The sequence below is a fragment of the Taudactylus pleione genome, unplaced genomic scaffold (genome assembly GCF_031769625.1).
Source record: "Taudactylus pleione unplaced genomic scaffold, aTauple2 ptg000788l, whole genome shotgun sequence".
In the NCBI taxonomy this organism is placed as follows: Eukaryota; Metazoa; Chordata; class Amphibia; order Anura; family Myobatrachidae; genus Taudactylus; species Taudactylus pleione.
This window is the reverse complement of record NW_028285190.1, coordinates 1,956,662-1,969,519: the sequence shown is the minus strand read 5'-3', so window position 1 is coordinate 1,969,519 and position 12,858 is coordinate 1,956,662. Positions and strand designations below refer to the sequence as shown.

At 44.3% G+C, this 12,858-nt stretch overlaps 1 protein-coding gene across 1 annotated transcript in view; it reads right to left on the bottom strand.

The window, feature by feature from the left end:
* Positions 1-12,858, bottom strand: part of MYO3A (myosin IIIA) — a 210,841-nt gene that overhangs the window by 174,197 nt on the left and 23,786 nt on the right. Inside the window, exons 2-5 of the mRNA XM_088457809.1 lie at positions 11,033-11,170; positions 10,806-10,910; positions 7,798-7,897; positions 2,257-2,333 (exon numbers count right to left, since the gene is read on the bottom strand). Coding sequence (XP_088313935.1) covers positions 2,257-2,333; positions 7,798-7,897; positions 10,806-10,910; positions 11,033-11,170 — 420 coding nt within the window. The remainder of the gene's footprint in view (positions 1-2,256; positions 2,334-7,797; positions 7,898-10,805; positions 10,911-11,032; positions 11,171-12,858) is intronic.

Sequence of the window (12,858 nt, the reverse complement as noted above, 5' to 3'; positions counted from 1 at the left end):
GTGGCTCATCCATCTGTGGACTCCTGGTACAAGCAGCGCTGATGGTGTGTCCCCCTTGGTGGATCTGATTATCCAGCTTAAGGTTCCTACCATCCCTTCTGAACATCTGGAGCTAGGGGAGTACGTCTGTTGATGCCTGTAGCTGTTTGCCAATGGAGAAATGTTTTATGCCTTTATCATCTCAGGTACATACTTTTATCTTCTAATTTGTGTGCAACCTGTAATTACATTCACTGTTTTACAAGGAAATATGCACTATCTTTGTACTGTTTTTATGTGTCCCCCTCTACCCACTGCATTATACTACTGCACAGAGCCGTAACTAGATTTTTTGGTACCCTGTGCCAGAGAAAGCATTGGCGCCCCCATTTAAATGTGGACATAAGATAGTGCACCTGAAAAAGGGCCATGGCCATATGGGGAAGGGCCAGGAAAGAGATAGGGGTGGCCAGGAGATGCTGGGGGTAAAAGAAGAGGAAGCTACAAGTGAGAATGATAATAAACAGGAAAATAGACAGGCCCAAAAAGTGCCCCCAGCCCTGCAGTGTCCTGTGTCATGGCATTGGTTGCACTAACCTAGTTACGGCCCTGCTACTGCATATGGGAGGGAGGACTCTGGGCCTGATTCAGAGCCGCTCGTAAACGGCCGCCCGTTCGCTCCGAGCGATGTTCGCACATCTGCACATGCATAGGGGTCGTAATGCGCATGCGCCAACCAGTCATTGCAGTCGGAAATCGAGCGCTTGCAAAATAGCGAGTGCCTGCTAATTTGAGTGACAGGATGAGGCCTTTGTGGGTGGCAACAGGGGACGGTGCTTGAAAACGGGGAGTGGAGATCCGAACGCAGGCGTGCCAAACGGTCAAAACGGGCATTTTAAGGGTGTGCATAATTAACAAAGCAGCGCCATCGACCACATCGCTTGGTTGTTTCTTAGCTTGAACTGTTCGCATGATTGCGGTAGGAAAATCCTACCACAAGCACTTTCGATGTACTCGATTAATCAAATAAATAGCGGAGATGACGTAGGATGCGAGCGGCCAGGGGGCATCTTTACAAAATAGCGAGCGCATGTTTCGTTCGCTCGCTCAGACATAGAGGCGTCAACAGACCGCAAAGAGCGAGCGCTCAATTTAAATAGCCGGCCCCTTTTTCTGAACGAGCGAGCGCAAATAGCGTCCGGCTCTGAATCAGGCCCTCTGTCTATTACAGATTTATCAAGGTGCTTCTAAGTGAATTAATTGTCTGAAGAACTGGGATGTTTCACATGAAGTTTTGGGAACCCCTGTGATTCAACCACCTTATTAGAAAAGGATTGAGTGGTTATTTGAATATTCGACAGTGATTACAGCTTTTATTATACATGCTTTACACTATGGTGTTTCTATATGCTAACATGGTACTTGGAGAGCGCTTTTAAGATTTATATATCTATTTATGAATTTCCTAAACCTTTGGAGTATATTTGGGTGTCTAAGCTTGTATACATTCTCCAGCTGCATTCCACGTTTAATTGTGCATGTTATTCTGAGCTTTTTTTGCATTAGTAGAACTACAGGTGCCAACGTGCCTGCCCTTTGGCACTTGTGGAACTATAAGTGCCAGCAAGCAGTCAGCACCCGTACCACCGCTGTAAAAAAAAAAGTTAAAAAAACCACAAGACACACACACCGTAGTAAGTAAAATGTTATTACATACCTACCTACCACACTCACACATACTTACCTGTTCTGTCCCCTTGACCAGTAGAAATCCACGGGTGTACCTGTTAAAAAAAAATCCTATACTCACCTAAGTCCTTGCGCTGGTCTCCGTAGCATCCATGGGTCTTAGCAGCATAACAAACCGACACCCGGACCAGAACGGACTGTAGTGATGTATGTGTGACCACATACATCGCTACCCGGCTACTGACTGCACATCCCATGTGGAAACTGTCAGGAGCCAGAGGCGGCAGCCAATCAGCTACCGCTAACTGTAGAGCGGCTGCTGATTGGCTGCCGGCTTCGGCACTGTCTCTCTGTATTACATACTGTTACCGCTGTTACCACTGACAACCACTGTTATCCTGCATAAACCTCCAAACCTGCTTAAGGGTAAACTGTCTGGACTAACCTCCTTTTCACATATCAACAGATTCCTCCTCAGTATAAGTATATGCTTTTGTTGATACACAATTAACTCTTGTAGAGCACAACACAGTGATTACATAAATGACAGTGTTTAAAGACATACTGAAAGAACAAATAATACCCAACCTCAGGTGCCATCCAGAAAGGGGTTCCTACAGATGTATTCCGACAGAGACGGGTATTTGTCAGTTGAGCTGATACACCTGTAATATAGTTATATGTAAAGAATGTTAATGGACAGTATATTTAATGTTCAATTTACACAGTACTGTAAGTAAACTGCTACTCCACAGTGTATTGTAGGATCCATGCTAAGAACGCTATGTTTGATCTCTGGAGCAGCCTTCCTAAAAATATTTCATTTTGACTGTTTCATAATATTTATTTTCACCTAAAATGTATCTTCCATATACAGGAATCACTAAATGATACAATATGCATTGTAAATACAATCTGTAGGCAGTGTATTCGTCACCCATTTACTGATATATGGATATCAGTAAATGGGTGACGAATACACTGCATCTTAATATGCACAATCCTGTTCTTGGAAATAAATCACATATTATTTTCTACATTATAGGCAGCACAATGGCATAGTGGTTAGCATTTCTGCCTCACAACACTGAGGTTATCATTTAAATTCTCAAACATATCTGTGGAGTTTGAATGATTTCCCCTTGTCTTGGATGTGTGTGTTTGTGCACTTGTGTGTTAGGGAATTTAGACTGATATGAAATTAAATTAATTATCATAATAATAATTTAACTGCGGCTCCGGTTTCTGAGAGATTCGCTTCTATTTCTTCCAGCAGGAATGTTAGGTTGACATTGAAAAATGCATTGTATCTTTATGCTTCATATCTGAAAATTCCAGATTTGGGGGTAGATTTACTAAAGCTTACAAATATTAAAAGTGGTGCTGTTGCCCATAGCAGCCAATCAGATTATAGCTATCATTTCTCCATTGCATTCTAGAAAATGTTAGACAAAAACTGATCTACCCATTGGGGTGTTTTTACGAAGTGTCTGATTGTAAAACCCGACGCTTCTGAATGTGTTTATTTATGTCCAATATTAAAAGGGCCAATGCTTTTACTAGCTGTGTCTTGCTAATAAAAGGATTGCCTTTTTAAAAAATGGGAATAAACACTATCAGAAGCGTAGAGTTTTACAAACTGAAGTTTCGTAGATAAACCCCTTAGTGATCTTTAAAGGGCATTAATTTGGGGATTAATATTGGTTTCCCATAAACTATAACTGCTTCAAACATTTCAATTTATTTTTTTATTTTTTTCGCTTTACAGGGATTAATTGAAAGGTGTAGTGCCCTTATTGAATATTGTAAAGTGCTGCTTAGATGTGAGAAGAGATGAAGCAGTTTGGTGATAGTTCACAAGATCTGCAGAGTCAGCGATTTAAAGATACAGTATAGTACCTGTACTGCTTTGGTTTTGCCATTGCAACAACTATAATCCCAATCCAAGACGTGTAATTTATTAGGAGAGCTATGTATATGTGTAAGAGGAATGGTGGTTTTACTGTGTTACATTATATTATATTACTGTACTACTGTACACTATGTCGAAATATTTGTTGTAAGATATTTTATGAATCTAGAATATTACCTTATTATTTACATGTCACAAGCACTGTTTATATTGCCAACTGTTACTAATATATATATATATATATATATATATATATTAGGGGTGAGCGGGTTCGGATTTCTGAAATCTGAACCCCCCCGAGCCCCCCCGATCCGTGGCCGATCCAAGTCAGGCTCGACTTTTCCCGCCTGACTCGGATCTGAAATCGAGGCAAAACTTCATCATCCCGCCTTCCGAGTCTCGCGGGTTTTGGATCCTATATAAGGTACCTGCGTCTGCTCCATTTTCTCACTCGACTGTGGACAGTGAAGAGGGAGGGTGGGAGTTAGGGCTGGCTGGGCTGTGTAGAGTAGTGTAGTGTAGTGCAGAGTAGTGTTGTGCTGTGCTGTGCTGCGCTGTGCTGCTGTTGTCCACTACTTCAAAGTCCATAGGGGCTGGCTGTGTTGTGCTGTGCTGCTGTTGTTAATAGGGGCTGTGTCCACTACTTCAAAGTCCAAAGGGGCTGGCTGGACTGTGTTGTGCAGTCAGTTCTCCATAGGGGCTGTGTCCACTCCAAAGTCCTGTGCAGTGTCCCAGTCCTAAAGGGGTGCTGTAGTGTTGTCCAGGGGGTGCTCTGTCCATCAGGGGTGCTCCCCCCAAGTGCTAAAAAAATAATATTTTTTGTGTGTTTGTGAATTGTGTGCGCAGTAGCCGCACGTGCATCAACAAAGTAGTGCCAAGCGTGCGCCTGTGTCATAAGTAAAGGGCCGGCTGGCTTGACCGTGAAAGAGTGCTGTAACCCACAAAGTACACTCCAGTCCAAACCCCCAAAAAATTATTTTCTGTGTTTGTGAATTGTGTGCGCAGTAGCCGCACGTGCATCAACAAAGTAGTGCCAAGCGTGCGCCTGTGTCATAAGTAAAGGGCCGGCTGGCTTGACCATTAAAGGGTGCTGTAACCCCCAAAGTACACTCCAGTCCAAACCAAAAAAAAAATTATTTTCTGTGTTTGTGAATTGTGTGCGCAGTAGCCGCACGTGCATCAACAAAGTAGTGCCAAGCGTGCGCCTGTGTCATAAGTAAAGGGCCGGCTGGCTTGACCGTTAAAGGGTGCTGTAACCCCCAAAGTACACTCCTGTCCAAACCAAAGAAATATATATTTTCTGTGTTTGTGAATTGTGTGCGCAGTAGCCGCACGTGCATCAACAAAGTAGTGCCAAGCGTGCGCCTGTGTCATAAGTAAAGGGCCGGCTGGCTTGACCGTTAAAGGGTGCTGTAACCCCCAAAGTACACTCCAGTCCAAACCAAAAAAAAATTATTTTCTGTGTTTGTGAATTGTGTGCACTGTGGCTGCGCGTGCATCAATAAAGGAGCAGCGCCAAGCATGCGCCTGTGTCCCATAAGTAAAGAGCCGGCTGGCTCATTTCTTAAAGGGTGGTGTAACCCACAAAGTGCACTACTCTCCAGCAAAAATAAAAAAATATTTTCTGTGTTTGTGTGCGCCTTAGCCGCACGTATATATCAATATAACATAAATGGAGGACCAAACTTTCTCCGATAAAAATAAAATAGGGAAAGATCAAGAACCACTTCCTCCTAGTGCTGTTGCTGCTGCTGGGAGTTGTTCATCATCCCAGAGAGGAAGTAGGAACATCACTACTTTTACTAAACAATTGACCCTCCAACAGTCCCTAGCGATGAGAATGAAGTATGACAGCAGTCATCCTGAAGCAAAACGTATAACTGAGGCCTTGACTGCTATGTTGGTGTTAGACGTGCATCCGGTATCCGCCATTAGTGCAGTGGGATTTAGACAATTAATGGAGGTAGTGTGTCCCCGGTTCCAAATCTCGTCTAGATTCCACCTGTATCCTCAAAGCAGCAGCGACAAGCGTGCATCTGTCTGTTAAAGGGTGGTGACACCCTCAAAGTGTGCTACACAAACAATAAAAATATTCTTCTTTTTTTTTCTGTCTTTGTGAATTGTGTGGGTTGTAGCTGCACTTGCATCCTCAAAGCAGCAGCGACAAGCGTGCGTCTGTCTGTTAAAGGGTGGTGACACCCTCAAAGTGTGCTACACAAACAATAAAAATATTGTTCTTTTTTTTCTGTCTTTGTGAAATGTGTGGGCTGTAGCCGCACCTGCATCCTTAAAGCAGCAGCGACAAGCGTGCGTCTGTCTGTTAAAGGGTGGTGACACCCTCAAAGTGTGCTACACAAACAATAAAAATATTGTTCTTTTTTTTTCTGTCTTTGTGAAATGTGTGGGCTGTAGCCGCACTTGCATCCTCAAAGCAGCAGCAACAAGCGTGCGTCTGTCTGTTAAAGGGTGGTGACACCCTCAAAGTGTGCTACACAAACAATAAAAATATTGTTCTTTTTTTTTCTGTCTTTGTGAATTGTGTGGGCTGTAGCCGCACTTGCATCCTCAAAGCAGCAGCGACAAGCGTGCGTCTGTCTGTTAAAGGGTGGAGTAACTCTCTAAGTGCTCCAAAAAATAAAAAACTATTTTTTTAATGTGTTTGTGACTTGTGTGCGATGTAGCCGCACTTGCATCCTCAAAGCAGCAGCGACAAGCGTGCGTCTGTCTGTTAAAGGGTGGTGACACCCTCAAAGTGTGCTGCACAAACAATAAAAATATTGTTCTTTTTTTTTCTGTCTTTGTGAAATGTGTGGGCTGTAGCCGCACCTGCATCCTTAAAGCAGCAGCGACAAGCGTGCGTCTGTCTGTTAATGGGTGGTGACACCCTCAAAGTGTGCTACACAAACAATAAAAATATTGTTCTTTTTTTTTCTGTCTTTGTGAATTGTGTGGGCTGTAGCCGCACCTGCATCCTTAAAGCAGCAGCGACAAGCGTGCGTCTGTCTGTTAAAGGGTGGTGACACCCTCAAAGTGTGCTACACAAACAATAAAAATATTGTTCTTTTTTTTTCTGTCTTTGTGAATTGTGTGGGCTGTAGCCACACTTGCATCCTCAAAGCAGCAGCGACAAGCGTGCGTCTGTCTGTTAAAGGATTACATCGGTGACAGCATCCAAGTAGGCATGTCAGACAGTCCGTACCTGTACTGGCAGGAAAAAGAAGCAATTTGGAGGTCCCTGTACAAACTGGCTCTATTTTACCTGAGTTGCCCCCCCTCCAGTGTGTACTCCGAAAGAGTGTTTAGTGCAGCCGGGAACCTTGTCAGCGAAAGGCGTAGGAGGTTGCTTCCACAAAATGTGGAAAAGATGATGTTCATAAAATGAATTATCAACTCTTCCCCCAGGGAGACCAGCCTCCAGAACGTACAGAGGGACCTGTGGTTGTGGATTCCAGCGGGGACGAATTAATACTCTGTGAGGATGAGGATGTACACAACACTGAAGAGGGTGAGGAATCGGTGGATGAGGAGGATGAGGACGACATCTTGCCTCCGTAGAGCCAGTTTGTGCAGGGACAGATTAATTGCCAGCTTGTTTTGTGGGGGCCCAAACGAACCAATCATTTCAGCCACAGTCGTGTGGCAGACCCTGGCGCTGAAATGTTTGGTTTGTTAAAGTGTGCATGTCCTGTTTATACAACATAAGGGTGGGTGGGATGGCCCAAGGACAATTCCATCTTGCACCTCTTTTTTTTCTTTGCATTATGTATAGTTTGGGGCCTAGTTTTTCAAACTGCCATCCTGTCTGCCACTGCAGTGCCACTCCTAGATGGACCACGTGTTTGTGCCGCCCACTCGTATCTCTTAGCATAGTCATCCAGCTACCTCGATGCAACCTTTTGGACATAAAAACACTATTGTGAGGTGTGAGGTGTTCAGAATAGACTGGAAATGAGTGGAAATTAAGGTTATTGAGGTTAATAATAGCATAGGAGCAGAAAAACCCACAAATTCTGTGATTTTAGCTGTTTTTATGCTTTTTTTCAAAAAAATACAGATCCAAAACACAAAACCCAGAACCCAAAACACGGAAGGGTGGTTTTGGCAAAACCAATCCAGATCCAAAACACGAAGAAAGATCCAGATCCAAAACCAAAACACGAAAAGTGGCCGGTGCACACCCCTAATATATATATATATACTGTGCTGTGCTGTCTTACCAAAATCTACCAGTTTGACACCTCCTTCTGTTGTCAGCAGGATATTGTTCCCTTTCACATCACGATGAATTGTCTTATGACTGTGCAAGTGTTGAAGGCCCTGATGAGGAATAATTTTGGAACAGAAGAAATCATTATTGCTGTTATTATTATTATTATTATTATTATTATTATAATTATTACTTCTATTATTTATCTATAGGGGACAACACTATTGTGTTGCATCATACATTTGATAATTATTTGTTATTCACAAAACATAGTTGAACACCAGGCATAATTCTGAAGTAACTGAATAACAGAAATACTGGGCAAGCTTCTACTATATTATGCTCTATATGTGGGGGGAATGTATCAAGCCTTCTAAAGAGTGGAGAAGCGGACAAGCGGAAAAGATGCCCATAGCAATCAATTAGCTTCTATCTAGCAGTTATATCAAGTGTGTTCTGTAAAATGATAGGTAGCAGCTGAGAGACATGGAGAAGAGAATACATGACAGAGGGTGGGACACAGAGAAAGGAGAATAAACAATGTCATTGTCGGTCACAGTAGCTAGCCACACTGCGCATGATGGCTCTGTAATACTAGTACAGCATAATACGGAACATGCAAAAAGCAAATTCAAAGATACAACTTGAAAGACGAAAATACAGAAATGAGACAAGAGCACGGGCGTAACTAGACCTTTGTGGGCCCCGTAACAAAATTTAGAAAGGGCCCCCCAACACTCCACCAAAGTGACAGTGTGGGGAGGGGGGAGCAGGACAGAACAGCTGGGGGAAGTCAGAAAAGCAGAGTGGGTGGGCCTGATAGAGTAGAGGGCGGGACGCTAAAGCTGGGGATTGAGGTGTCATTTACATAAAAAACCCTGTAAATATTCACCCAAGCACACACTAACCTGGAGACCGTTGGCTGCACAGGTTACATCGCTGTTGGCTCATCCAGTTCCTTATTGTTCTGCTGAACTTGGTCTGCAGGTCTGCTGCCACCGTACTCTCTACTGGCATACCAGATCGCCAGCAGCTGCATGTTTCACCATCCAGGACTCTCTGGGCAGAATGTGCTAAACGGAAAATGTGGCCAAAAATCCGAAAACAGCAGTTTGGCCATATTTTCAATATGTCCCAAGCTCCGCAATGTGATACATTCCAGGGCTTTGACCTGGTGGGCAATGCCGTCAGATGACGTTGCCCAATAGACGCCTGTGGGCTTCCTTGTGCATTCTGCACTGAGAGGGATCCAATTTGCATCATAAACCCAGAAGTGCCTCATATTGGGAAAGCTGTCCTTTGCACATTTCTAGGCACATACAGGCGTTGTTAAAGCCGATATGTACCCGATAAGTGGGGGTACGTACTGCAGTGGCGTCCCTCCCCGCGGTGTCTCCTGGTGCGGGGAGGGACGTTGTAAGCGTGGCGAACCCGCACGCGTCCCAGGAAGGGGTGTGGCCTCGCTGGCCGGGGGACGTGGCCTCGCGGGATGGTGGCGTGGTCTCGCATCCTGATCCCCTGTGGTCCTGCTCTTTACTGGGGGGTGCAGGGGGTGCGTGCTGGCTCTCTCACAGTGTCAGGAGCCGGGTGCTGCACATAATACTACAGTGCAGCACCCGGCTCCTGTCACTGTGGGGGAGTGTCAGTCTGCACCTTTGTGTCACCGTTCGGCGGGTGACACCCGGGTGCGGCCCGCACCCCCCTTGTGACACCACTGATGTACTGCATCCACAATGCAAAGTTTAGTACATCCCATCCCCTGCTCCTCATCTGGCCCACCCATCTGCTAATCCAGGATGACCCCTCTGATCTTAGCCTGCCCCCTCTCCTTGTCCAACCTGCCCCCTCTCCTCATCTGGGCTGCCCCCTTTCCTTGTCCAGTCTGTCTCCTCTTGCTCTGCTTTGCATAATAGCAACAGGCAAATGTGCGCTTGTGGAGCAGACAGACCTGAGAGAGGGTAGCTCAGTACACATCCCAGCTCCTCCCCTTAATCTAACTCTGCCCCGGTGCTGCCTGCTCAGGCCTCCATGCCTCCTCCCACCACAGCAGCAGTTTGACTGCTGCAGACATTGCTGCGTGACTGGCTACAGGAGGAGAAGTGGGCCCTGGAGGCAGCTTGGGCCCCGTCGCAGCCGCACCCCTTGCACCAAGAATAGTTACGCCTATGGACAAGAGGAAAGAAGGAATGTTTGAAGTTTACAATCTAACGGGGTTTATTAGTATAGCTTTATCATTTTTGAGGTACAGTATCTTGTTGGCAAGATCTGACAAATTGCTATAATATAAGAAGTTAGAACAACGCTTCATCTGCAGAAAATTCCCCAGTCCACAAACGTCAGCACACCCTGGGGGCCCCATTTAACACTCGCTTAGCACTCGCTAAAGGAGTTATGTCCTCCTTTCAGTATTTAACAAACAGCGGTGAACTAAGATTACCACTGTTGGTCACTGTAACACTAACGCCATCTACAGATGGCGAGAGCGGTACAATCCCCATTGCCGGCAATGGGGACCCAATGCAGCATTTTCGGCTTCATCGAAGCCTTCCAGAGATTGCCGAGTCCCCACCGGGTGAAAGTGTCACGCACATGTGCAGACTCGCCATCGTGCATGCCCATCATTTTTCAGCGGTAGGCTGCCAGCAATTGTGGGGAAGATGAGGAGAATGCTGGGACATTGCTGGAACTTGCCGGAGAGGTAAGTAAGGTTAAATACCAATGGTGTATTCATTAGTCTCACTGCAATACAAACAATATATACCACTGGTATAAAGGTTTCTTGTTAAATGGGACCCTAAGTTCTGGAGCCCATTATTAGATCAAATATGGACATAGAAATAGAGGCACTCATGCTTAATCAGACTTTCTAAAAGAAAATATATACAGCAAGGCGTTGTAATGCATTTCATGCCACAAAGCACTTATCTGTGCTCACTGCCTTCACAGAGACAGACAGAGTCGGCTAAAGTGGTTTAATATAGCAGGGCTTTATAAAGAGAATTGCTGCACTTCTCTTACCATAAGAGCTTCGTGTAAAATGTAAGCAATGATGGCTTCATTCATCCTTTCTCCTCTTTTCAGAAGTCCTTTTGCTAAATCAGTAACAGATCCACCATTGCACAGCTACGGAAGACGGAATCATCATTTACATGGTTGCAAGCATAGGTCAACCAACTATTGAAAATGACCAGAATTTGAGTAATGACACTAATAAGAGGAATAGTAGTAACGTTATCATAACAAACCTCCAGAACCAGCCACAACTGATCACCAGTCTTCGCGTCTTTCTTAAAATACATTCCATAAAATTTGACAACATTGGGATGATCAGACAAAGCTTTCAGTATGCTATATTCTGCTTCAATTTCTTCATCAATATCCTCCTGCAAAAATGACATGAATGCAGTATATATACATTATTTTACATATACACAATACTTCATATATACAAATACTGTCAAATTATACATAACTCATATTCATCTATCCACCTAAGTATCAGACCTTCTAAAGAGGTCAAGTAAAGTAGTTATCCAATGAGCTTCTTGATATTATTGTATAGGATGTACTAGGTAAATGATAGCTATAAGCTGCTTAGTTGTTATGGGCAAATTCTCCACTTTTCCACATCTCTGCTTTTGTGTCAAATGTAAAGACTTTTTAAATGTACACTCAGGAAGAATCCCCTATGGGTGGAATTCATGTAGGGTTACCACCTTTTAATTTTCAAATTCCCGTAACTGGATCAACGCGCGTAACTGGATCCATTACCAAAACATCAAGAGGGTTACAACCATTTTATGTCTAGCTATCAGGCCATTTTCCCAATGTCATAAAGATCCCCTAATGCCCATTTATATGCCTCGGAGCCCCCTCATACCTCTTTATATGCCTCAGTCCTCTCATGCCTCTTTATATGCCTCATAGCCACCTCATGCCTCTTTAAATTTCTCAGATCCATCTCATGCCCCTTTACATGCCTCAGAGTCCTCTTCTTGTCATTAAGTCATGTCATGCCCCTTGGCATACCAGTCTCAAAGCCCACATAGCCATGCAATGTTCTTTTACATGCCAGCTTCAGAGCCACCTCAGTAATACCTTTTTACATGCCAGCCTTAGTGCCTCCTTAGCCATGACATGCTCCATGGTGGCCAAATTTTCATAAAATTGTGGGATATCTACAATATGAAAATGAGTTTATCTCAGAGAAATAAAGCTGTTGAAGCCTGAATTTTGTTTCATAGCTAAATCAGCAGCTTGCAGATACCTCTGCCTGTAAGACTAATAAATAATATACAGAGCTCTGTAGTAGGTATTAGAAGGAACAAATGATGAACTGTAAAATAGGATATTGAAAGTTGGCTAAATAGAATTCAGGAAAGTAATTATTTAAGGCACAGGGGACCAGGGGCATAACACATTCTCATTAATTACCCCACTCCCCCCAAATTTTACCTCACATTTTGTTCACCACAATAATTGTTCGCAAGATGAAAAGCATGGTGTATTCATGTATTCATTTTCTTTCACACCTTCCTATCCTGCTTGTATTTAATCCCGCTCCCTGTCCCCCCCAGAGCTTGTCAGAAGGTCCTTCTAGTGAAGAGGAATCTAGTAACTGCCGCAAGTATTCTCTCATATCCTGTCTTAGAGGGGACTGGAGGAGGAGTGACATCGCTGGCTCCGTGCCCAGTGGGAGTCCTGGACACTGCCTGTCCGGGATGAGCAAACCTCTGAATGATGGACTGAGCTCCTCAGCTCCAGACTTTCCAGAGGAAACCCGGACGGGTGATAAGGTAACCCTATTTCCAGGTAGGAGTTGCATATGGAATGGGGGCACATAGCACCACAAGTTCCTGCCATATACTGTAGCTTTTTGCAGTATTGTTCAGGGAGTGTGGGGCCTGACTTCATTTAACACAAGAAAAACCCTGCAGTGTCTATAAATGGAATCATTATGATTTACCGCCGGCTGCATGGCAGCGGAAGCCCGGCAGTGTAGATCCCAACAGGTGAGTATTTTTTTCTATTTGCTAACCTAACCTCCCCCCCTAACCCTCCCTTAGGGGTG